This window comes from Seriola lalandi, unplaced genomic scaffold, assembly GCF_002814215.2.
Source record: "Seriola lalandi dorsalis isolate HSWRI2012SDOR001 ecotype SW California unplaced genomic scaffold, Sedor1 jcf7180002054569, whole genome shotgun sequence".
Taxonomy (NCBI): domain Eukaryota; kingdom Metazoa; phylum Chordata; class Actinopteri; order Carangiformes; family Carangidae; genus Seriola; species Seriola lalandi.
The window spans coordinates 742,710-768,508 of record NW_019525122.1 but is presented as its reverse complement, the minus strand read 5'-3'; the positions used below and the strand labels follow the sequence as shown (position 1 = coordinate 768,508).

The window sequence follows — 25,799 nt, the reverse complement described above, 5'->3', positions numbered from 1 at the left end:
GTTTATCCTGCAATGACAAGTCAGTTATGTCTGCCGTGGAAAAGGACTTTTCTATTCACTGAAATTCTGGAAACCAAAATAAGAACTTCATGTTCAGAAAACCACAAATGTCTCTTGGGTTGAATCAGTCCTGAATTGAATAGAGGGTCAAAGTGCCTCAGTGAGAGGAATTTACACCGTGAGAAACCTCAATTTCTACATTTTTGGCTGCAAAAGTTATATATAAATGTGATAACTGCTTTTTGAATTTTAGTGGTTTTGAGTCATGTCCCAAAATAGGTATTTTTTGACTGCCTGTCAGGAAACTTTGGCATCCAAAAGAAAAGCATATTTTGAATTCAGTGTTGCAGAGGAACATAACAGGATGTAGTTTGAAATAAATACTTTCGCCGCTTCATTGTTACATGTTTTGGAGGAAGGCTTCTCATATTTTATCATGCTCAAGTTTCTCCATACATCACTTCCCAAAACTCTCAATGACAATTAAAAAATTTAGATAAAATGTAGGGCATTGATTATCATGTGTAGAATTGATTATATTGATTTTTTTATATATGGAAGTGACATTTCAGAAGCCATTTCATTGTCTGTTTGGGTTTTATATGCACATGCACACTTTTTGCACTCCACCACCAACAGACACATTTTGCACACATGATGAAAACCCTCGTCTGTCACTATGAAACTGATCTTTTTTAAACTGCCCATTCAGTCATAACTCAGTGTAAATTTAATGCAAGGCAGCTTCTTTCTTCTGGTGCTGGTCTGCATGAAAAACATCTTTGAAACATCCAGACAGATGAGAGTAGCAGGGAATTTAAAAAATAATTAAATACAGGACGCCCCGTTTCAAATAAGGGAACCACCATTTTGGCTACTTTGTTTAAACTGGTAATTGAATTAATTCCTGTTAGAGCTGGCACTCACTATCATAATTTCTGCCTCCCCGAACAATGAAATGTGTTTCTCAATTTCTTAATTAAGCACTTTTTTAATTGATACATTTATTATTAGTATTATTATTCATTCAACACATAATTCAAATAAATATCAAATCATGAATTCCTGTATAATTTGTAGCTCATGTTAAAGGAAAGATTAATTCAGTTGTAATGTTCACATTTCTTTATTTGAATAATTCTTTGCAATAATTTTGTCACTGGCCACCGAAAAGTCTGCTACTGAAATACTTTGCAGGGCTCTCTTTGTCCATAAGAAGAGTCTCTGAACGTCTTTCTCCAATAAACTGTGACAAATCTGGGTGATGATTTCTGTTTTAAAGTCATATTTCAGTGTTTGTTCTCCCACTCCGATTGCTGAATTCGATCAATCTGAGTCTGGTTTACGCGCAAATTCATCCATGAAAGAGTCTAAACATACTGTCTGTGTATTCAGAGTCTCTCATGGAAGTCAGATGTCCTCATTTAACTCACCAGACGCTGCTCTGTTTGTCCAAAGTTTGCCCGTCGCTCATGGTGATAAAACAATTTATTCAGTCTCTGGTGCTGAGACATCTGTGGAGAAGAATCAAAGGGTGTGTTCCAAATCTGTCTGTGCACACTACTGTAAATTACTGGCTTTGATACCTTTGCTTTACTGTGCACTTTCAGTGTAATAACATGAACAGAAAGGAGCAAAGATGGCTGTAATTTGCAGCAGTTGGTCACCATAATGTTTTGAAACTAACATTTCTCAGTGACTAAATTAATGATGTATAGCTGCACGGAAATGCTTCATTAATATATTTTTCCGTTGCCTGATTTACTCATGTTTGTTCCAAATGTGTCACCCATTAACTAATTATTTACATGCTGTACATCATTAAAAGTGCTGCTTTGCTTTGGCGAGAAGGGCTGCACAGCGAGCAGATGGACTGTGGACTCGCTGAAACGTCCCTGAGAGACACACTGTTTCCACTCAGGTGCTGTTTTGAAGTTGACCTGACCTTTGGCCTCCCTGTGATATAGACAATTAAAGATAAGAATCATAACCACGAAAGCATCACAATATTCTCATGGGTAGATTCCATAATAATTTAAAACTATCTTTATCTGTTTATAAAATAATACAAATAAAACCACGACTTCTTGATTCAGATATAAAGTTTTTAATTTAATCGCTTCAAGATGAAAATAAAAGGTGTAGTCTTTTGGCTTTTCTATGACTTAGAGATCAGGGACCTGCATGAAACTAGATATGTGTGCATGGTCAACACATGTTCACTGACCGATCTGTTAAATATTTTATCCTTCCCTGTGGTTGTTGCCTTAATCCCTCATCAGTACTGCTGCTTGTCCAGCAGGCGGAGCCGTGTATCAGGAGTCCAGACTGCTACATGTATCCTTTGCAAGTTTTCTTTCCTGAGTATGATGAAAACTGAAATAGGCGTCTGACTCCGTACAGAAAAAACATTTTAGAGTTCAAACAGTAGGATTTTTTTGTTGCGCTGCCAAACTTCAAAAATCTTCCAAATGATGGTGTGAAGAACTCTGTGAAGAATTAAATGGGAAGGACACCACAGAGGCAACGTCTGCACAATATGATGTGATCCAATACTACACATCGCAGTAAAACCTGAAAAGTTACTGATGAATTGAATCAACAGTATTTCTGGCTGTAGGTTTTTGGAAAACATGGACATAGCCTCTGTAACATCACCTATATTTTTCTTTTTTTGAAGCCTGGGTTTTTGGTTCTCACTGCCACCTCTGTAGTCATTTGAGTTTTGATATTTCAAGAGAAAATGCTGCTAAAATAGTTTTGGAGCCAACGGGAAGCATTCAATTGTAATGTATAAATGTCACTTCACTGCAATGACTTAAACATTGTTTTGTAATTTGCATGTAGCATATTCCAAAATCAATCATCATAGTATAACTCGCACCTCAACTTTATTTTATTTTTCACTAGCTTCTGCACCTGTTTCTGATCGATCCCACTAAAACCAGACTTGGTCTTTCTGTGCTGCACAATTGCTCAGCTAAATATTTCAGAAGGTTTCCCCACTGTGAGGAAAGTACATTATGACATGGTCCACCTGAGTTTAAACTGACCTGACTTGGACTTGTTCACGTGGTCAGCACAGTTTGCAGGTGAAGTTAAATTTCCAGGTGTCCACAGCTGGAGAGAGCTCACACAAATTCCAAGAGGATTATTTTATTAAGAAATTGGGGCCCAGAGTTCCCTGATTTGCCCCTGCAGCTGGAACAAATGTTTCATGACCAAGTGTATAGCAGCGACTAACCAGCGCAAACTATGGCAAATTGCTATAGGCTTGAAATGGAAAGCTGGACACTTCCCCGTAGAGCCCAGCAGGGTGCCGATTTTCTTTTGTGGTGTGAACCCTGTCTAGAGTCATGAGTACGCAGAACTAATGCTTTTGTATGGAAACCAGAATTACTTGAGAATTACTAGAGCTCAGCCGTCGATCCAAGAAAGCAAAAGAGATGGAAGCTAAATGTTCTGTGCATACAGGAAAATTAAGCTGGTGTAAGCTGATGATCTACATTATGTTCTAAACAACCGACTTCTCTGCCTCTAGTTCCTCTTTGAAGAATACTATGTCCCGTCTCAGATATTTTAAGCTTTATTACCAGCAGGCCTTGATCATTTGTGTCTTGAATTAGCTGGATCTCGGTGTTTGAAGTGGGAACTGGGGGCCAAAGGTTCTCAACCTTTTCCACTTGGAGGCCAGAGACCTCCTGTAATACCCCAATAAATCTGAAGGCCTAAATGCAGTAGAGAGACACTCCTTAGAAAGCCATGGCCTCCCCATTTAAACAGAAGACCTCTGACCTCTGACAAAGAAAGTGTATGAAAAGGCATAAAGGTGTGTTTAGTTTTCAATTTCAGCTTTCAACTTGTTTGAATATCCAATGACTTTGCACGCAGTCATGCCACCTCTTAAAGTCATCTCAATCAAATCTTATGTTTGAAGGTAACTCATAGAGTTTTCAACCACAAGCAGCACTATGGGGCAATGTTTTTATGAGTGGTTCCCCTAATTATCTGTTTTATTTGATCTCCTCGATGCTCGTAGCGAACATCTCCTCCAGTTGGTTATAATAATAACAATAACATTAATATTCTAATTTACAATACAAAAATAACACAATAAAATATACAAATAAAACATAGACATCCAGGTAAAGGACTGTTAGCGAGTTCACATGGATATAAACAATGCAGGTTTAAAATGTTTTACAAAGAGGGAAATGCGCTCAACACATTTGTCAGGTCTTAAGGATATAGACAGTTAGCTAGGGTGAGAAACAGAGAATGTAAACAGTGACCTTGTTTGTTTACAGGTAAAATTTAAATTTTGAGTTGAGTGTTTCTCTCCAAAATTGCCTGCTGACTGCCATATATAAAGGAAAATATCACAAAAATATATTCTCGTTATAAGTATATGTACTTTACAGTCAAGAGTGAATATATAAGATCACATGACAAAAACAAATAAGTGTTGCCATGCCTGCTATTTGTTGTATGTTACTATCATCCAATGAATTGACAGTTTCAAATGTCAGTAATGGTAGAGACCTATTAATGTCATGCAAGATTTTTTTGTTTTAGTAAAGGTCAATGTCAGCGTTGCACTGCTCGTGCAGTAAAATCATATTAAGAATTACAGCTCAAAATAGATTATAATGTATCTTTGAAACACAAATATCACTGATCAAAAGAATGTTTATTACTTTGAAGTAGACGGACAGAAACACTAACAAAATTAAAACTAACAGTGTGTGCTTTTGAAACGTCTCAGTATCTTGGTGGGCAGTCATTCTGTAGGGTGCATCACTGAGCTAATTTGCTTTGGTGGACTGAAATGTCATTTGTTTTTCCTGTTTTGTAGCTTTGAACATTATTTACACAGGCAGCAGAGACTGCCTCAGTTTTCCTGCTGTAGATGTGTAAACAAATGGCCATTAGAATACATGCTCTATTAACTGTCAGGGAAATGTGAGGTATAAAGTGATGCAGATCTGTGTCTTCTAAAAAAACTAATGTTTGTTTTGTTGTATTCAAGGCTCATTTGTTGATTAAAAAGTAATAGTGTGTGTACAGCTTAATTATTGATGAATAACTCATTTCAATTCACCACATTTTTGTATTTAAAACGCTAAAAAGTCCACAGCTGCAGCTTCTGTGAGTGGAGTAAAGACATTTGTCCTATACAGCATGAATGAAGGGTGGTGACTTCTCTCCACCCCTTAGCAGCATAAGAAACAGAGAGAGGGAGGGAATTAGAAGTCAAATTAGGAGAAGAGGGGGAGTCTGTAATGAAACCAGAGAGAGAAAAGAAGTGTGGAGTCTCACAGGAACTACCACGAGACCTCTAAAAGGAAGAAAGGAAGAAGGGAAAGAAAAAGGTTTAATTGAGGGGTTGAGGTTCTCACTGTTTACTAATCAACAAACAACATTCAGCTGTGAGAGAAGATTTTTAATCATCTTCTTTTCACTTATTGAGCAACAAAAGCCTTTACAAGAAACATTTCAAGCGTTTTCCCTCTTTGAGAACAACTGAAGTAAGTAAATACGTTTTTTTCCACCTCAAATCTTCACCGTGTTGCTTCTCTGTGCTGATAAGTGTAGTATTAACTGTAATAAGGTGTGTAAAGTGGTGGCATGAAGCTAACCGGCGGCTGATACTCACACGTGGCATGAGTCTGATGAGACATCACAACTTTTTACGTTGCATACCAAAGTCTTGTTTCAAAACTTTGAGTATGTGCGTGTTTGTGTGCGTGATGGAAATCGCCTGAAAGTCTCTACGTCCACAGACAGGAGAGAAATGTCGGTATCAACCAGCAAACCAGGATGTGTAGTAGGCTACAACTGAAAGGAGCGGGCTGTTGTGACTGAATGCTTTTACTGTAATTTCCTCGTTTAATCCTGTCTTTCACTGTTAGTAAACTGCTGCTTTAGTAAGTTCAGTGATGGAGCTGTGAGCTTCTACGCACAGAGCTACAAACATACGTTTTATTGAACTCTGTTTTATACTTCTTTTTTTTTATCTATATATATATATATTTTTTTTTTTTCTTTTCTTTTCAGCCAGAAACAGTGTGCGCGCACACACGACTGTATCAGGAAGATAAAGACACAGCGTATGTTGCTTTCACGTGCACACGTTAGAGTTAAATTTTATATGAACCATGATTCAGTTTATATCAAAGACACAATTAAACTTTAAAAGCCCGTTCAAGTGGATTGTTTTGCATGAAATCACTTCGATAAACTGTGAGATGAATGAAATGAGAAAATAACCACCACAATGAAAAAAATTTAAATCAATTAAAGCAGTACTGGGTCAATTACTGTCATTGTTGATTAATCTAGAGACTATATTCATATCAATTTATAGAATATCAGGAAAAATTGTGTTTTTTATTTTGTCTGACCAACAGTCCAAACCCCAAACATATTTAATTTACATTCATAAAAAACTCAGAAAAACAGCAAATCCTCACATTTGAGAAGCTGGAACCATCAAATGTTTGATATTTTTGAAGGCTACAACAGTTACAGTTGTTTTCCTTATCAATTGATCAGCTGATCATTGCCTCAATTAATCACTGTGTCTATAAAACAGAAAATAGTGGAAATATTGCTTATGACCATGAGAGCCACAGCATTTTCATAGTTCCCAGACCCAAAGTGGTATTTTTCAAATTTGTGTAACTAATAGTCGAAAAACCCACAGATTATTAATTTACTATAATATGAAACTAGTAAAGCAAATATTAATTTTTGAGAAACCAGAGATTTTGTTCTTAAGAAATTAGGTTAATAGGTCAATCAAAGAGGCCAGCTGTTGTTTTAGTTCTAGTATTCTTTGCTTCTCAAATGGCCTAATCCGTCAATTTTTACCATCAATTAGTTGTCCATCAATCAACTAATCCACTTATCTTTTCAGCCTTCAGCCATACAGAAATAGGATGAATTCCAACATTTCGCACAGCACGTGAACGGGCCTTTTCAGCTGCCACCCAGCGGTGCCGGTAAGAGGACCCGGGGCTGAGGTCATGCACGCGGAGAGACAGCTGCTTGCCAGCCAGGCGGCTTCGGGGGTTGCGTTTTTGGACTCCTCGGGGAACAGAGGCTCCTAGGGCGTGAGGTTTATTTTCTTGGAAACCTGTGAGAATAAAGAGTTTGCCCTGCGGTCCTTTATGTCCTGCAGAGGTTGATAAACACGGCTGGTCAAGGTCAGAAATATCCCCGCGGGGAAAAAAGAGCAGGGCTGGATGGGAGCAGCAGCAGCAAGACTTGAAAGAAAGTAAGACACGTGATGAATTAAATATGTCATAACCAACTCAAATGTTAACACAGAAGCAGCAGAAAAGGTTTGTTTTGATAATAGTAATCCAAAATGTCCTATAACCGCCTCCCTCAGAAATACAGAAACTCTCCATGGCCATAACAGTTAAGTTAGTCATGGCTACGTTGCATCACTCAGCTTTCAGGTATTTCAGGAAACACCCTCCTTATATGGTGTTCTTCCCATTGAAGACTTCACCTGCTTTCCCACTGCACACACATTCATGCACACACACACACACACACAGGCTACACACACATACACACTTCACAGTTTACTACAGTGGTTCACAGCTGCCTGCCAACCCTAAAAAGTTTCATGTTTTAGCTTGTTTGCGAGTCGTTGTTGTGTGTTGACTTTCGAGCTTTCACAGCACCAGGACACTCCTTATTATTAACCACAGCATGTAGTTCATAGTTGTCAACCTGCTCTCCATCATGAACACGTGCAGTTTCCAAGTAACTACTGTGGCACCAAGCAGCACAAGAATGTGTGATAAAGAAAGGTGGAAGTGGAGGCAGCAGGCCAGACTGTTGAGTTAGACTTGCCAGACTTGTGTGTCATGCATCAGTCCACGTGGCCGTATAACCTGAGCTCAAATACACACAGAGGAGCAACTGATACCGTGGCCTTTCTTACAGACTCGCACACTATTTTCCTGACAGACTGCCTGTTGTATTTACAACATTGCGTCCCCCGGAGTAATGGCTATCGTTAGTGTGTATGAAATGTATAGTATTTATTGTGTGTGTTGATGCTCATGGTGCCGCCACAACACGGGAAAATCCAATCCATGTGACAGTCGCCTCAATACTTAGGTCTTTCATGTCTGAAAGACTGCTCTGTCCGTCCACTCTGCTGCATCAACACATGAACAAATACTTTATGACTTTTACGTCTCTTACAGTCCTGAGACTCAAATGTTAAAGTCACAAGACTCTGTATCTCTGAGTGCGTTGGTTGTTAAAGTGTAGACAGAGGATTAATGAAGCTCAGAGTAACACAGACAGAAGTTGGTATTCGGCACACAAATGTGGATTTACACCTGGGTTTAAAAGCGTAATGAAAGCCTATATGACATTGTCATTTTCATTTATTTACTTCATTAGTGTGTATGTGTTGTGTTCATTAGAACTGGTAGTTGATTGACTAGTTGAATAATTAATTAGATGCTACCCATGGCCGCCCGGATCAAATTCAAGTCACTAATGCTTGTGTACAGAGGGATTTCGAGGTCTTCACCCATCTACTTGAACTCAATTGTACAGGCTTATGCTCTTTCTCGGTCATTACGTTCCTCTGAGGAATGTCGTCTGGCATTGTTTATGTAATTGCATGTAAGGCAGTCGCAGTCCAGACTGTTCTCATCTGCGGTTCCCCGATGGTACAACAAGCTACCAAATCCTATCAGAGGAGTCGTCCCTCTCTATCTTCAACAGTCTCTTGAAGACTCAACTATTCTGAGAGCGTCTCTTCTCGCGTCTAACACCTCTCACACCCTAACAAGCCTTACTAGTATTCCTATGCACTTTCACTGCACTTCTCTACCTGATCTCCTTGCGCCTGTTGAGTAGATGTAGTGCTTAGTACTTACACCGAGGTTTTCCTACTGCACTGAAGCTTTAGTGTTGTTCCTCACTTTTAAGTCGCTTTACAGTAATAATCGCATCTGCTAAATGAGTAAATGTAATCGTTAGTTGATTAACAGGAAATTAATGCTATTATATAACTGTTTAGATAACTTATTAAATCATTTTTTCTCTGTCTTGGTCTTACATTAAATTTAAGATTTGGGGGCTTGGACTGGTGGTCCCACAAAACAAGACATTTGATAAAGTCACCTTGGAGATTTACTACAGCCTATTGTGATGGGCATTTTATTTTACTATTTCCTAATGTTTCATAGGTCAAACAATTAATGGAGAAAATAACATTATTTGATTTGGAAACAGTAGTTTCAGTAGTTGCAGCTAGCCAGTTATGTGTTACTGTCACCTCTGATGAGAAACACCCATATCCAAACCCTCTTTACTGTGTGTATTCTTGTACACGCAGTACTTTGTGTACTGTTAAGTGTGTACTCTTAATTAACAGGTTAATTGGTTTGTTATACATTTACAGAGCAGGGTCAATGAGCACCCTCTCGCTCTGTTACCTCATTGTTGAGTGTCGGGGAGTTGTATGAGTGTGTGTACGTGCATGTGTGTGAGTGTGTGTGTGTTTAGGTTTGTGCTAGTACATTTTTCATTGTGGGGTGTCAATTACAAAGAAATCCCCCTTTTCAAACTTTCTTTTCAGCACAAAGGCAGTTCACTGGGCTGTGGATAATCGCATTACACGCACGGCTCATGAGCACATACGAAGACTGAAGGGCACACGCAGAGACAAATCTATCCCATTAGATCCTGTCGCAGTTCACTGGGCTGTGGATAATCGCATTACACGCACGGCTCATGAGCACATACGAAGACTGAAGGGCACACGCAGAGACAAATCTATCCCATTAGATCCTGTCTCTGTCTCAAGCCCAATACACACACACACACACGCATACACACACACACACACACACACACACACACACACACACACTCACTCAAGAGATGCCCTCATTAGGAACCCCTGTGTGTGTTTCCTGTGACAGACCTTCGCTGCGAGTGGCTGTGATTTCTCCGCCCTCTGTTCCTTTCTTCTCCTTCTCCCTTCCTTCAAATGGAAAAGCTGGTTATATTTGGATCTTTGTGTTTTGTTTAGATGTTTTCCAGATGTGTGTGTGATCCCGGCAGGGTGGCCATGACTGGATCATGTGTGTTGGTCACTCATGTCACAGGTTACAATGACCTGTGACATGTCCTGTGTGTGTGTGTGTGTTTACATTCGAGGTGGTCATGACTAACCTGACTATTTGATCAGTCATGCCGTCAGTTTTCTGTTTTGTTTGTGTGTTGTTTACATAAAAGCTGGATCACCTCTTACTTCTGAACCAGAGAGATAAACCCAAAGCTAAACTGTGGTTACACGTTGTTGAAAGACCCCTTCATCTCTGTGCTGCTTTCAGATGGAAATGTCACCCTTTTAAAATGCAATCCCTATTTCCAAAACAAAAGCAGGCAGGGTGAGTGCGCAGCATTGTGCCCCCTGGTCAAAATCAAGGGTAAAATAGCTGCTCTGTTGACAGCACAACGTGGATTACTGAGGACAATGCAGAGCCAGGTGTCAGGTACCCAACTGGGATTTAGGAAACAATTTAAAAAACAATGGCTGGTCACATTGGCATTGTCTTTAGGCAGAGAGGAAGATGTAGTGTCTCCCTATAATGAAATATCACAGTTTTCTATGAAGTGGAAGTCAATAGAATGAAAGATCTTGACCTTTCACATGTTTGCCTCTGTTTGGGGAATCAATAATTTTAACTAGTTATCAACAGAACTGAAAATGGATCATGAATGAGATTATTTCATACTCAACTTCAACAGCTTTTAGTAGTGGTCAGGACTGATCATGTGCTGTTTGTGTTATAGCTGAAACAATCAGTCGACTAATCATTTTGTCAACTGACAGTAAATCAGTGAAAACCTTAATAATCACAAGTTTAAACAGTTTTTAAGCAAGAATTGCTAGAAATAAATTCAGTTTTTGCACATTCATTCAACCATTGACTTTCAGAAAATAGTGAAATGCTCAAGATTTTGCAGAGCCCAAGGTTACCACCTGTATTAACGTTTGACTGAGTCGTGGTACAAAGCAACAAATCAGACATTTTTTTTGATTTTTGGCACTAGAAAAATTTGTTGTCAAAATTGTTGTCATTAAATTTGTCTGTTACTCAACTAATCAACTATTTATTTCAAAAATATTTTCCTTATTCTGACCGTTGGATTATTTTGCTCTCCCATTCAACTCCTTCTCACCTTCTCTCTGTCTCTGTTCCTCCTCCTCTCTCCATCACAGAGCAGCAGCGATGTCGCCCTCTCTCCTCCAGGCCTACAGGAGGCGCTGGTGGATGGCGGTGACAGCGGTGATTGAAAACCTGCTGTGTTCGGCTGTGCTCCTCGGTTGGGGCTCCCTGCTCATCATGCTAAAAAGGGAAGGCTTCTACTCCCACCTGTGCACAGGTAAAATCAGCATCACTGAATTTTTAGCTTCTGTTTGGGGTCCTGGAGACACAGTGGCTTTAAGTTAAAAAAAAACATACTTAACTTTGCTTTATCATCTCGGTCCATCATGATTTTCCTCAGTTTTATGAAAATTAAAACTTATAAACATGATTTTTAATTCATGACATGTTACAGAAGAAAATGACCCAGATAATTTCTAGTATTTGACATATAACAAAACTAATAATAAAACTGGAGCACAGCCCAAATATAACTTATAAAGGGGGTAGAATAAACATGCTTTATAGTCATTCTCTTATTCTATCAGGGGAGACCTTGTTTTAACAAATTCAAAAGAAAAGAGAATTATTGGTTGATTTTGCAGTTATTATTGTTATTTTTACACATACAGTATCAGGGGCACTGAGATAATGAGGAGGTAAAGTCAACGGTTAAGACAGTGATTCTCAAACTTTTTGGGCATTTGATTCTTAAAACAAAGCAATGAAAGCTCCTCCTCACTCATCTTTTTAAAAGTCCAAGGGGTAAAATGATCCAATAATTTACTTTTTGTGCAGCAGAATTGTTTTGTTTTCTGTCGGCTACCCTCTTAATCATCTCCAAACCCCGCAGATTTAGCTTCCAACCCATTGAGCTCCTGACACCTGACTCAGGACATGTTTTTGATTGGACTTTCTCTTTACACATTCTTAACTGCTCCTTTCAACCCTCCACACTCGTTTGTACAGTGAATGACTCCTTAGTCATGTCTTTGGGGAACTCCTCGGGCAGTGAGCCGGAGGAGTGGGTCAGCTGCGTGGACCAGGAGGAGATGCTGAATCTGGGCTTCACCATAGGCTCCTTCTTACTCAGTGCCACCACCCTGCCGCTCGGTATCCTGATGGACAAGTTTGGGCCACGTCCTTTACGCCTAGTGGGCAGGTAAGGGTTGTCGGAATATTCATAGATGTGTCACATATGTAAGAAAATTTGCATATCTGTGGGGCTGACATGTCAAACTGTATTGTATAAGTCAGTGTAATTCACAAAAACCTAACTTCTTTTCTCAGATACAGATTTGCTTTATGAAAATATGTTGATCGTCTCATGGAGAGTTGAATACTACACATTTCATTTATTGATGCTATTGTGAGAATGAGGAGTGAAAGCCTCATAAAACAATAATCACTTCCTCAACTACTATAGAGGTTGTAGTAAAAATAAAAAAGCTGACAGATCACATTCCCAGAGTGGGAAGAGTGAGATCAATGGATGTAGGTGGGGCATTGCAGTGTGAGTGTGCACATTGTGTGTATAGTAAGTAGTGAAATTGTTTTGGGTGTGGGAATGTGAGCACAATTGTCCTTTTCACAAAACTGTGACACTGTACTCTGAGTAGAGATGGACTGTGAGTCATCACACACACCTGCACTTGAACAGTCATTTACCAGTCAGTAGATCCACATGTGTTGGTCTCACACACACTCACAGTGTCTGAGCTCATTTGCATCACACTTGTTTCTAACATGGCCCTCTGGGAGTTTCTTTACTGCACTTGTTTATATGTAGTATCCAAGCGTTCAAAATGTTCTTACTGTTTCGTTACAGCACCTGTTTCGGTCTGTCCTGTGTTATGATGGCCGTGTCTGCCTACGATCCTAATGGTGCGTACACAAACTCTAACACACACACATGGCTTTATATCAATTTATCAACTGCAAAATATGAGATAAGAAATATGCAAAGTACATATTCTTATGTCTGTGGCAAAGATTTGTATCTGAACATTGTGAAGCATCACAAACTTTCTGTTCTGTGAGAATCTTCGCTCTGTTTGAATGTTGACTGACAGGTGGAAGTGCAGCACCTGAGGTCATGATTTACTGTAAGATTACAACGACAGCCGAACATCTAGAAGAGCAACATTCTCCATGTTAACATAATGTGCTTTACTTGTATTATATAACACAGATTGCATAGCTGAGACATGAAGGCTCAGTTTGTAATATTTTGATGATTGAACTAAATTATATGACTCTATTAAACTATGAATATTATCTTAGAAGTGCTGCTAAAAACTCCTTCAGGACATTGTGGTGTGTGTGGCCCAGCTTTTGCAAAAGTGTAAAGAGGGCAGACTCCACGTTGTCTCCAGATCTTTCACGTTCATTCGTCTAACTACTGAATGGCACCAATCACCTCTGGCAGCGATGGCAGCCATGTACTTGTACTTTCAAAGGAGAATGGTGCAACTTAAATCTTAAATAATCAGACTGTCCTATGCCTGCATGGTGCTTGTAAAAGCAATATTTTATTCCCTGTATCTTTTTTATTGAGCTCTGGTACTAACCGTTCCTTCCACTTCATAAAGGCCTCAGTATGCTTCAAGCCAAGCGTCCGTCAGATCGCCTCAGTGTCTGAAACCTCCTCTCACTTCACTGTTGTTTTTTTTCAACGTATTGTTTTGTTGTAATTGCTAATAGTAGTTTGCAAAAATGAACGAGCAAATGTAGCTGCAGAAACATGATAACAAAAACAAAGAAGAAGAAAATTAAACAGAAAAAGCAGAAAAGTAAAAATGAAAAAACATAAAAACATCTTTCCAGTGTCAGAACTGGGGAACAGAATGATTTTTTCTTACCAGTTTGTCACAACCAACTTCTTGCCTGACATTCGAGTGTAGTCAGTAAATTAATATGCACAACTTGACTGATAGTGGACATGGTGGACATATTGTCCTCCAGACCTTTTTGTCTGAGAGAGTAAACTTTGACGTTAACTCTTCTTCTGTGTTTCTCTCTTGCTTTGCAGTTCTGTCAGCGCTCATCTTCTTGGCTCTGTCTCTGAACGGCTTTGGAGGCATCTGCCTGACCTTCACCTCCCTCACGGTGAGCCACAGATTCTGTACATCGCTGATATATCATCAGTGTGTTGCAGGTGTACATTGTAAAGAGACATCTGTGGACAAATATATCTTCTTGTCCCTCTTTAATTATTAGAGCGGTTGGTTCTGGCTCCTAACAGATCCAGTTCAGTCGTTTTCAAACGGTCAGGAATAACCAGCTTCTGATTTCTCCTGGTTTTGATAGTTAACTGATTTGTTAGAAATTCTTCTAGGAAAAAAAGAATGAAATGAGAACCAGGGAGAAAAAGAAAATGATAAATCACCTCTGGACTATGCTTGGGAGTGCTGTCATGCTAAATACAAACCACAAATTGGATTAGATGGTCACTGAAGTCCACAGCAACTGCCTTCATATTCACACTATGTGCTGTGCGTGTGTCCCTGACCACTTCCTATATTTATAGTGTATGGAAAGCTGTCTAAATCTGACAGGACATCCAGGACAAAATGTAATATTCAATGTGAACTGGCCAGAAGGCACAATTGGCTCCACGGTGAAGAAAATAAAACACACTAAATATTTTAAGGGATTAATGTCAGATTCTGAGCCAAAAGGAAATATCACATAGAACAGGATGAATTAAACGGTATGCAATGTGCAGCCTGTCCCATGTAGTAGCGATGAAACTGTAAAAAAAAAAAAAAAAAAAGTCTGTACTTTGGTTACATAACTAATATTTGTTAAAAGTACTAATGCAGGGTTGTGTTTTTGGAACAAAGGAGTAGGTAGCTGAGAGCCTCAGCGTGGCCAGGTCCTCTATTTGTCTCAGCTGACGAAACAGTGTGTGTTGTGACTGGGAGCTGTGTTTGTTTACCTTCACATCAGGCATGTGCATTTGCGTGTGATGTGTCAGCTGGTGCCAGCATTATCAAGTGTGTTTTATTGTTGCCACTGCCTCCTGTGTCCTGGCAAGTATTTAGGTTGCGCTGTGTGTCGTGTGTGTGTACTGCGTGCGTGCGTGCGTGCGTGCGTGCGTGCGTGCGTGCGTGCGTGCGTGCGTGCGTGCGTGCGTGCGTGTGTGTTAACAGTGTTTCTCTCAGGGCTGCACATGACTTCTCCCAGATGGAAAGTTTCCTATTTGTGTTCCCACCAATGACGGCCTGCGGTTAACCACACACCCTCCCCAAAGCTCGGCCCACTCACCTCTGTTCAAAACACTCAAGGCCACACAGTCCACACTTTGTCTCTTCTGTTCCCTCTCACTTCCGTCCTCCTTTCTTTTTTTTCTTCTTGTCTTCCCATCTTCCCGCTCTCTCCTGTTTCTTTGTTCTGCCCAGCAGTCAAGAGAAATCAATGCAGAACCTTTTCAACTCTACATGACACGTGTGGATGTACAAATGTGTGTGCGTGCTTATGTACACACAGGGAGACGAACATGAAACAGATGTTTTGATAATGAAGGCCCAAGCTGAGTATGGACAGATGACCCTCTCCTCTGGATCTGTCGAAAAGAAAAGCTAAGACACCTGTCTCTGTGTCTCTCTGTGGACCAGCTCAGGTTAAATAGATATTCTGCACCATCACAGTCCACTGTGCCCTAATATCGCACTGAAGACTTGCTGATAAATGACTGACATGGCAGTTTTACAGGAAGAAAAACATGAAAGTAGTTTATGAGTAAACGAGATGTATATATATATATATATATATATATATATATAGTAAGCAAATGAGATATCATCCATATACAGGGAGTCTCAATGGGAAAAAACAGACTTTGTTCAAACACACTGAACTGTATTTTAAATTCGAGGTAGTATACTCAGGTTTCCAAAGATGCCAAATACTATTTAATTGGTAATGAACTTATCTTTTAGGTCACTTTTTTATGCAAAATGTCCAAATATTTTGATGGCTTTTAGGTTCTCAAATTTGAGAAGTTGCTGATTTTCTTTGTCATACATTATAGTAAACTGAGCATCTTTGGGTTTCGGACTGTTGCTTGGACAAAATAAGACGTGATGACGTCAGAGTGGCCTCTGTTTTTTACTTTGTAATAGACCACATTTTACATTAGTTGCAACCCTGCTCCATTTGATTGAATGGTTCGGCCATAAAAATGTGAACTCTTTGCTTTGAGTATTTCGTGCAAATTTGTATTTTTATCGATGCTGACTCCTAAATTTCAGGTAGTGCAGTTTCCACAAAAATAGAAATTGGTTTGAAAATATTTTTTTAAGTAGATTCCAGTACTTTTCTTAAGCAAAAATAAAAAATGAAAACAAATAATTAATTCACACAGTACAAAGCATGATTCAAGCCGTCTGGTTTGCATTCTCAGAGAAAAACACAACACATATGGATCCAAACATGCAACAAGCCTCAGTTTCATATGAGACAGAGTTTCTGTCTCTGCCTTTGGCACGCACATACACACACACACACACACACACACACACACACACACACACACCTGCCTATGTAAATACAAGTCATTTTTGCACCTATATATAAAAATGATCAGTAATTAAAGCTCAGTATCTCAAATATCACATAGGAAAGCACTGTGTTCTTTCTATTGTATTAATAACACACAAAATCAAAATGAATATCACACACACACTCTTTGTCCTTATGTTACCTCTGTGTCTCCCTCCCTCCCTCTCCATTTCTAATTGAGTTTGATGTACCAGCGTTGACTGACCTCCACACTGTTGTTCTGAAGAGTGAATGACGCCTGAGCACAAAGACTGAGAGTAATACCCACGCATCCCATCATGATTTAAACCATGTGCTTGAGAGTAACAGCTCAAACTGGATTATAAAACCAAAAAAATGTTATTTTGAGTTATTGTATAAGGGAAGAATATTTGTCTTTCTATAGTCAGTTACTGTGCCCATAATGAGGGACATAGCATCTGATACAGAGGGTCTGTCATATGATTTGATACAGTTACATATGACAATTCATAATATACAGTAAGAAAACTCATGTTAACATATCTGGTGTGGTGAGGAAATTATAATCAGTATAAAACCTTTAACATAAACACATGGCATAATGTGAACATGTAAACTGTACATAGGGTGCATCACAATAATACAGAAAGACAGGACTGTTTCAGTGGTTCCAGTGTATAAATGAATATAGTTTATGTATCAGTCTGACTGATAGATTATCTGATAAGCACAGGTGTGATTGGTAGGCACTGTACCTGGTTTGTGGGTGTGTCTGTGGATGTATGCTGTTGGTTTATGTATGAGTAAAACTAAAAAAGAAACAGTAAATTTAAAATGGTAGAGAATTCATAGAAAAGGTCCAGGTTCATGCAGTGTAAGTAATTGCAATGTAACAGGAACAGCATTGTAAAGGATGTTTCTTAACTGAACGAAGGCTTGAGGTTATGCCCTGCAGCCCGCTGCAGCTGTATCTCCTCTCTTCCCTTGCACAATTTAAAACTGAAAAAAAAAAAGCTTTGAAAAAACTTTGAAAAATGTCCAACTCTCATTAGTCAACCTTTGTTTTGTAATAATTAGTTTCGACTGATCTCTAGCCTCATTAACCTGTATGAACACATCCATGTGGTTCTGAAGTTCATACAAGGGCATGGTTGCATAACATAGAGGTGATTCACTTGTGATATCAACGTGTGTGTCACCTGTCACCATTGACGGATTGAGGACGGTCTCCTTACATTTACACTGTAACAGAGGTGGGGTTGCCCTTCAACAGTATTGGCTGGAAGCAGGGGCCTGTCTGTTCACATGCTCGTGAGGAAAGTGCTTTTGGTTGTTTCTCGTTCCAGTTACGAGAGCTGTCAGTCTTCCATGTGCTGACTTTGTTGTCGGCTAGCAGAGAGAGGCTGAGCTACTTTTAAATTTGCTCAACAAATAAAACACGTTCTTAGAAACATACTTAGGGTTAAATACAGAGAAACCTCAAAAGTGACAGTCATATGTTGAGGTTTACAACTTCCATACAGGGCAATTGAACCAACATCTTTACATTTGACCACTTTTTGCGTTATGTAAGTTCACTGCAGCTGGACAAGAGCACTGTGCCAACGCTGTGAGGACTAAGGGTTTGATGTTCATTGACAAAGGGAGCCAGAGAGTTGAGGTGGAGAGAAGAAGCCGGTGCTAATCAGCTGTGGTTTCCTGCTGGGAGCTCCACAGAGAGAGGAGCTGCAGCTGTGGCTTGGAGAGATCAGTCAAACCAGAAAAAGTTACTCCCACTACCTCTCCCTCCTATTGATCATTTCTGTCCTTGCTTATCTTTCATATACATCTCTCCTTCTCTCGTCCTCTCCTCTTCCCTTTCATTCCACTTTCTCTCCCTCCATCTACCTCTCTTCCACATGTTCAGAGCTGCAACAAAACTTCACTGCTCATTAAGCTACGATTTGGCCCATTCTCTCAGCGGTTGAGATCTTAATTAAACTCAGTGCCAAAGACTTACTACACCCGAGTGAGTGAGCACAGCACGAGTAGAGCCTGAACTGATTAGTCGGGACAAGTGGACGGCCAGAGCTCCATCTGTGTGTGACTTTTTGAAACCAGTTGACCCTCATGTGCCTCCATGTGGTCACATGTTTCTGTCCATGCCCCCCCCCCCCCCCCCCCCCCCCCCCCCCGGCAGTGTTAGCATGCAGGACATGTGCTGCAAGGCCCCTGTGTGAAATATGTATTATGTGTTTCATGAGAACTGCCAGAAGACAGTGATAGGAAATCACACCTGCTGCGGCCACATGCATGCACACATTTCACGCTTTTTCTCGCTTTCTGTCTCGCACACAAATCGCTCAGACGGACTCAGGTCGCAGCTCCTACACCTCTGAAAGCAAAACATCAGTTGGCTGACATCTCACATGGCTGGAATATCTTTGCTTTAACATTAGTAAAAGATGCAAACTCCCCTGTGTACACAGAGGGCCCTCTCGCCTACATTCCACAAACCTCCGCAATAAGGGAGTCCGGCGCTGCAGACCTCATGGCCACAGACGGGCCGTGAGGTATTTCGATTCTCAGAAGCACTGAATGAGGACGGGTGTTCTCTAGCATGTTTTTCTCATCTCACACAGACAGTCAGACTCTCTCTCAAACATCCTCAGGAAAGTTTTTTTTTCCTGTTTGCCTGCCAACCTCGTTGTTGTGTCATGCTTCCCCATGTAACTCACAGGGACCATAGTCTGCCATCACCACAGCCCAATCCCCCGCTTTATTTAAATTCTCACCTACACCTTCTTGCCGGAATCAGGAGCCCAAAGCAGCTCTAGGTGTGTCCTTATGGGGTAATAAAGTTCTTACAAGCCCTTTCTAGTGAGTTACTTCATAGTTTTTGACCCACCAGGGTGTCCCCTGCAAAATGCGACAGATCTTTTTTAAACTGTGTCACTCCGTCATTCAAAAGCACATTCATGTTGCATTAAACAAATAGTTTTTCTTGTTTTACTGTTTTCGTTCAGACTCACGCTCTCATTGCGTCGTTTTTGGTAGCAGCAAATAACCACTGATAAACGCTCTGTACACTACCTGCTTTGTACCAAATAGCAGACAAAGTTACGGATTCGCTGGTGAACACAGTGGCAGCAGTTAACAGCAAAAGAGCTAGCCAGCCATTTTCCTCAGGAGTTGGTGGAGATCAAAAGCAGCTAAAACAGTGAATATTGGAAATGAACTTAATTTTGCCGAACACAACTCCAAATGAATGCTAATGTTGCTCCATGTCTGCTGGATGTGTAAATTGGCAACTGTTTGCTAACAGGTTAGCCATACCAACTCTACAAAGTGATATAAGGTCAGTGTTGTGTTTGCAGATTAATGTGTTGCCAAAAATCAGTTAATGTAGGTTTAAAAAACTTTAATGGACACTGAAATACTGTTATGATTAATTAAAATCATTATCCTAACTGTTTGCATTTACAGTGCATGATTGCAAGATTTGTAATTGATCATGTTGTATCTGTAAATCCATCTCTCCGCCCTTCATTCATTCCCCTTCCCATCATATAGAAGTTAAGAAGATCAGGTGCATTGGACTCAAAATTGAGTGATTGGATTTTCTCATCATGTTCCCCATTTCCCAACCCTGACTTGTTCTGGTCCAGCCTCAGAGACATCAATGTAACGGTGTAAAAAGAGCACACAACTATAGGGAGAAAAAAAAAGGGACACTGACACTACGCTGTGAACTCTGACCCAGCGGGGAGATTAGGTGACGCCAGCAGAAGTTTGGAAAACCATGGTTAATGTTGAAAGAGAATAGTGAGCTTGTCATGCAGCACACCTAAAATCCCACACATGTGATTTTTTAATCATGATCATGACCCATTTAAAACTCTAATCAAAGGACACTGAGTGTGCTGCCAGCACAATAGGTCATTGTTATGTTCACTAAGCTACTTACTACTGTAAATAGGTCGACCTAATGTATGATTTGTTAGTGCCTGGTGCCCGCTAACTTGTTCCCTTCGCTGTGTGTCATGCATGCCCCCACGCTGGGTCCAAAGAGCCAAGTGAAGTTCATCAAGCGCTGGCTATAGATCGGCTTCGACATTTTTAATCCTAATTCAAAGAATTTGTTGAAATTGCAAGAATAAAGACCATGAATGTCTGTCTAAGTATAGCTTAGTCTGTGTTTGAACAATGGGGTCAATACCCAAACTGGGCCATGACTTTGTTTCTTGTTTCCCATGACATGGAAACTAATATTTTTTTAATGAGTCTGCCGTGCAGGGAGATAAAGGTGTTACTGAGTGCAGACTCTGTAGGCAGGAAACCTCACAGTTCAACTTTCTCAGTCTGGTTCACCCTGCTTACACAAAGCAGCTGTCTGTCCTCTGCTGGTCAAAATAACACATTGCACCTCCTCCACACCACATTTTTGACTAAGGACAGTCTGTGTAGCGAGCACACAGGCTCAATGTATTTCACATCGTTGAGGTGTAAGTGAACTTCTTTTAATAGAGATAAATTACATATATTGTGTCTGTTTATATCATTTGTTTCTTACATGTCCATTCCTCTGTCCTTGCAGCTCCCCAACATGTTTGGCGCTCTGAGCTCCACTGTCATGTCTCTGATGATCGGCTCCTACGCTTCATCGGCTGTCACCTTCCCTGGTGTCAAGGTAACTTACAAAGGTTACATTAACAAAACACCTGTTGCACTGACACTGTCTACATGCTCTTCTCAAATAAACCATGTGATTATGAAACCATGTTACTGCCTTTATGATGCCTTTATGGTCAATGTTTGGGTAAAATAGAAGAGCATAATTGGATTTCTTTTAACATAAGAGAGCTTCACAAAAAAGATCTTATAATTTTTATTCATGAGACATTTTGAGTCTTAAGTGGTCTTGTGTTGACATCCCAAAATAGTCGTGGCCGTGTTTCAGAGTTTTTGTTTTAACAGTGGGTTAGCGTAAGTTTACTTTAATTACCATAATGTGATGTGACAGAGGTTGCTCTGTGCTTGACACCTACAGAGAACTATCCCCAAACTCTGCAGCAGCAGCCAGCTCTGCAGTACTTGCTCAGGTTAAAAACAAAACAACTGGCACACAGTTAGCTGAAGGTAGCTTGAAGGTAATGGAGCATTTAGCAGCTTAAGAGCCAGATATTTTCCTCGGGATTTAGTGGAGACAAAAACAGATGGAAACACCACTCCAGATTAATACTAATGCTCCTCTGTGTCAGCCGAATGTGTAAATAAGCAACGGTTTGCTGACACATTCACATAAAAACTTTACAAGGTGATAATAGGTTAGTGTTCTGTTTACAGCTTCTATTGCCCACAAGTCAAAGCATCGGTTAATGCAGCTTAAAAAAAACAACAACTGCTATTTACTTTTAAAAAAATTGAATAATAATAATAATAATCCTCTTTGTCTCCTGCTTACTTCTTCACAGCTGATCTATGATGCAGGCGTGTCCTTCCAGGTGATCATGTGGGCGTGGGCAGGTCTTGCTGGGTCCGTCTGTTTGAACTGTTTCTTGAACTGGCCTGCAGAAGGCTTCCCAACACCTGATGAGGTGGACTACAGGTCAGTGCCAGTCTGTTCCTTCACCTCATCTCAATGACACCAAGGGAGAAAAATATTCATCAGGACCCTCACTCCGACCCTCCAACCCTAATGCGTGTCTGTGTGTATATAACAGTAAGATCCTCACTACACTGAAAGACATGCCTTCATCGGACCAGAAGACTCTAGAAGAGAGCTTGAGACAGAAAAATGGAGACGTCCGACACTCCACGGAGAAGCTTCCTAACGGTCATGACGCTGCACCCAGTGAGTCAACAAACACACACACAATTACTGTGCAAACATTTACTTCATGCAGTTGCGAGTTTGTGTCCCTCATCACAGGTCACATACGCCAACAGAGTGTGAGCAATTCAAACTAGACATTCTTTGTCCTCATATTGGTTTTGGGTTTTTCTAGATGGTTTTTGAGATCAAAAGAAGTCAAAATTATCAATTCACAAGAAAAAGTCTTTGTTTTGTTTTGTCCCACATGTCACACAAGTTTTACATTTAATCCCTGATAAGAAATAAATCCTAATCATCAGCCCTGAACTCCCCGGATATGAAAGCAAATGAATTGTGTAACTGAAGCTTTTACATTAAATGAAACAGAAATCTCCTTCTCTCTTTAGATGCCGTTCCCTTCCGCCGGTCTGTGTTCTCTCCCATCTTCCTGTGGAGTTTGGTTACAATGGGGATGACTCAGTTGAGGATCATCTTCTTCATGGGGGCGATGAACAAGATGCTGGAGTTCATGGTGACGCACGGCGAAGTGCATCGTGAGTGTCCAACACTCACTAATGATAACTGGGTTTTTAAATCTGCTTTACGTTATTACAAACTTTTGAGGACCATTGACAGAATAGGTCTTTGTTTATATTTCAGTAACCGAGCAGCTGGTGATTGAGGCGGAAGAAAAAGGTGAGCAGTGTCATAATGTGGCTTTAAATTTCTATACTTTATGTAACTTATTGGGCGTATCTTTAAAATTCTTCTTACTTTCTCACTCCTTCAGTGAGTTTCTACTCTTCCATCTTCGGCACACTGCAGCTGCTGTGTCTGGTCACATGTCCTCTGATTGGATACATCATGGACTGGAAGATGAAGGACTGTGAAGAGGAGAAGGTTGCTCCCCCAGGCACAGAGCAAAGGTACATGCAGTGTAACCTGACAGACTTGGTTGCGTTAAATAAAGTTGTTGTTTTTGCTGTTTGTTTTCTGTTCATTTTAGGCTTTACAAGGTTTGATAATGAAGAAATAGACAGGAAATATAGGGAAAGACAGAGGCGGGTGTGACATAAAACAAAGGTCACCTGCCAGAATCAAACTTTACAGTTATGTAGTATGTGAATTAACTAGCCCACCAGGCCAGTCGTAGACAAGACCTTTACATTAAGTGGTGTCCCAGGTAACTGCTAAACACCCTGGACATGATCGTGGCCATTTGGGTGACATAAAATGTGGTGAACACAACTGTAAACATGGTTGTTGGATGATGTAATGTTAAAGCACCTCTGTCTGTGCCCCATCAGACCGACCAGTGGGTCCAAGAGAGACCGTAAGATCCAGAAAGTGACCAACGCCATGAGAGCCTTCATCCTCACCAACCTGCTGCTTCTCGCTTTCGGATGCTGCTGCCTCATAGACAACCTGCCCCTACAGGTAGGACACACACACCCGAACACACAAGGAAACAAGTGAAGAATAAATAGTCCCCAACACTCAGATGCATTGATTGTATTGCTTCTCTCTGCTTTAGATCTTGACCTTCATCCTCCACACAATGGTCCGAGGCTTCATCCACTCCTGCTGCGGAGGCCTTTATGCTGCTGTGTGAGTGCAACACTGCCGCTTCATCAGCCACATCAAACTGAAGCTCTGAACAACACCATCACATTTAGGAGGAAACTGGATAAGTTATCTTAGAGGTGTAAAGTTTCACAAGATTCCCATTTAAACCACAAAGCAGCAGTTAAAGTGGTGTCATGAGTGAAAAAAAAAGGTGCTTTCAGTTTCCAGTTCATTAATAAGACGATAAACATTCAACTGAACACCTATACAATATTTAAAACCTGGAAATGAGACAACAAACTCTTTTCTGGCCCATTTGGAGTCGTTTTCGAGCACCATATAAAAACAGAACATAAAGCAGCATTTTACAGTGTGATAAAAGCAACCAGATGTGGTGACAGAATAAGGGGATGTTTTATGTGTGTTCAACAACCACACTACTGCAACACTTTCAGCATATTCTTATAAAAAAATTCTTATCTTGAACCACACAGAACATTATTAGGCTATATAATATTGTACATGTAATTTTTAACCCCTGTTGTTTCTTGAACACTTATGGAACATGTTGTCATAAAGCATTTGTATGTGTCAGTTCATTATCTCATAAGAGAGTGTGTGGGCCTGTACACAGCAGACGTAAAGTATCTGCATTAATTTAACTCAGAGGGCGTTAAAACTACGTCAGGCTGGTGAGAGCCCTGCAGAGCCACAGCCACCTCTACATCAATATATAACTCAATCAAGAGTAATTAATGTATTACAAGCTGAGAAGTGTTGGTGCAGACTTTTGGTAACCACGCAGTATTTCTCCCACAGCTACCCATCAAACCACTTCGGCACCCTGACAGGCCTCCAGTCCATGATCAGCGCTGTGGTCGCTCTGCTTCAGCAGCCGCTCTTCATCGCCATGGTCGGACCATTGAGCGGAGACCCCTACTGGGTGAGGACCCACTCTTATTTCTAGGCACACTTCACACAGAGACACACAGATATAAACAAGCTATCAGCACTGTTCATTCTGGCAGCAAGGACATAAATTATATCATGTAGATAATTTTCTATCACACCAAGAATAAATTTGAGTTTTAAAAAATCCATTCCATAAATCTAAATTTCGCAGAAGCATAAGCCCACAACAGTGATATCCTGCTCAGTTTTACTTATCTGTTCATTCCCTATTTCCCTAATGACTGATAATCCCACTAGTGATGTAACTGAAGGCTGAACAGCCATCCACAGTTATGTAGTCCAGTGGAGGGCAGTAAATTTGTTCTTGTTTTCAAAGACAAAATAAACTGGAACAGCGATCAGGAGCTGTATGACTTTAACTTTCATCTCGGTCTTCCAACCATCCTTCAGATCAACCTCGGCCTGCTGATCTTCTCACTTGCTGGCTTCCTGTTGCCGGGTTACCTGTTCTACCACCGCACATGCCTGCAGAGGGAAAAGGAGGCCAGAGACAGGCGGGCCGGCGGTCAGGAGATGCAGGCGCTCAACCACACTGAGGCCAACGGCCACAAGCCGCACAGCAATGGTCTCGCTGCTGTGGAGGCTTAGACAGCATGACAGAGCCGAGGATTGGGGGAATGTAGGATTTATTTTTTGTATGTGCCTTCAAAAGGAGCACCAGCAATTAACTAAAAAAAACTATGTAAAAAAACAATATATATATACACACACACACACACACACACACACACACAAACATTTAT

General features: G+C 40.4%; 1 protein-coding gene across 1 annotated transcript; it reads left to right on the top strand.

Annotated features, from left to right (window-relative positions):
- Window positions 1–5,298: 5,298 nt before the first annotated feature.
- slc43a1a (solute carrier family 43 member 1a) lies at window positions 5,299–25,788 on the top strand. The gene is made up of 15 exons (XM_023416706.2): window positions 5,299–5,528; window positions 11,273–11,436; window positions 12,168–12,360; window positions 13,027–13,082; window positions 14,230–14,306; window positions 21,301–21,393; window positions 22,178–22,311; window positions 22,427–22,557; window positions 22,926–23,072; window positions 23,179–23,214; window positions 23,309–23,444; window positions 23,826–23,955; window positions 24,053–24,126; window positions 24,904–25,027; window positions 25,447–25,788. The coding sequence occupies exons 2-15, from the start codon at window positions 11,283–11,285 to the stop codon at window positions 25,642–25,644; spliced, it is 1,683 nt and encodes a 560-aa protein (XP_023272474.1). The 5' UTR covers window positions 5,299–5,528; window positions 11,273–11,282; the 3' UTR covers window positions 25,645–25,788.
- Window positions 25,789–25,799: the final 11 nt, after the last annotated feature.

What these genes read in the sequence shown, in the direction of transcription:
- slc43a1a (XM_023416706.2), top strand. Translation starts at nt 11,283, where the DNA reads ATGTCGCCCTCTCTCCTCCAGGCCTACAGGAGGCGCTGGTGGATGGCG. An exon ending in CTACTCCCACCTGTGCACAG is followed by an intron (nt 11,437 to 12,167) that starts GTAAAATCAGCA and finishes TCGTTTGTACAG; the next exon opens with TGAATGACTCCTTAGTCATG. An exon ending in CCCCCAGGCACAGAGCAAAG is followed by an intron (nt 23,445 to 23,825) that starts GTACATGCAGTG and finishes GTGCCCCATCAG; the next exon opens with ACCGACCAGTGGGTCCAAGA.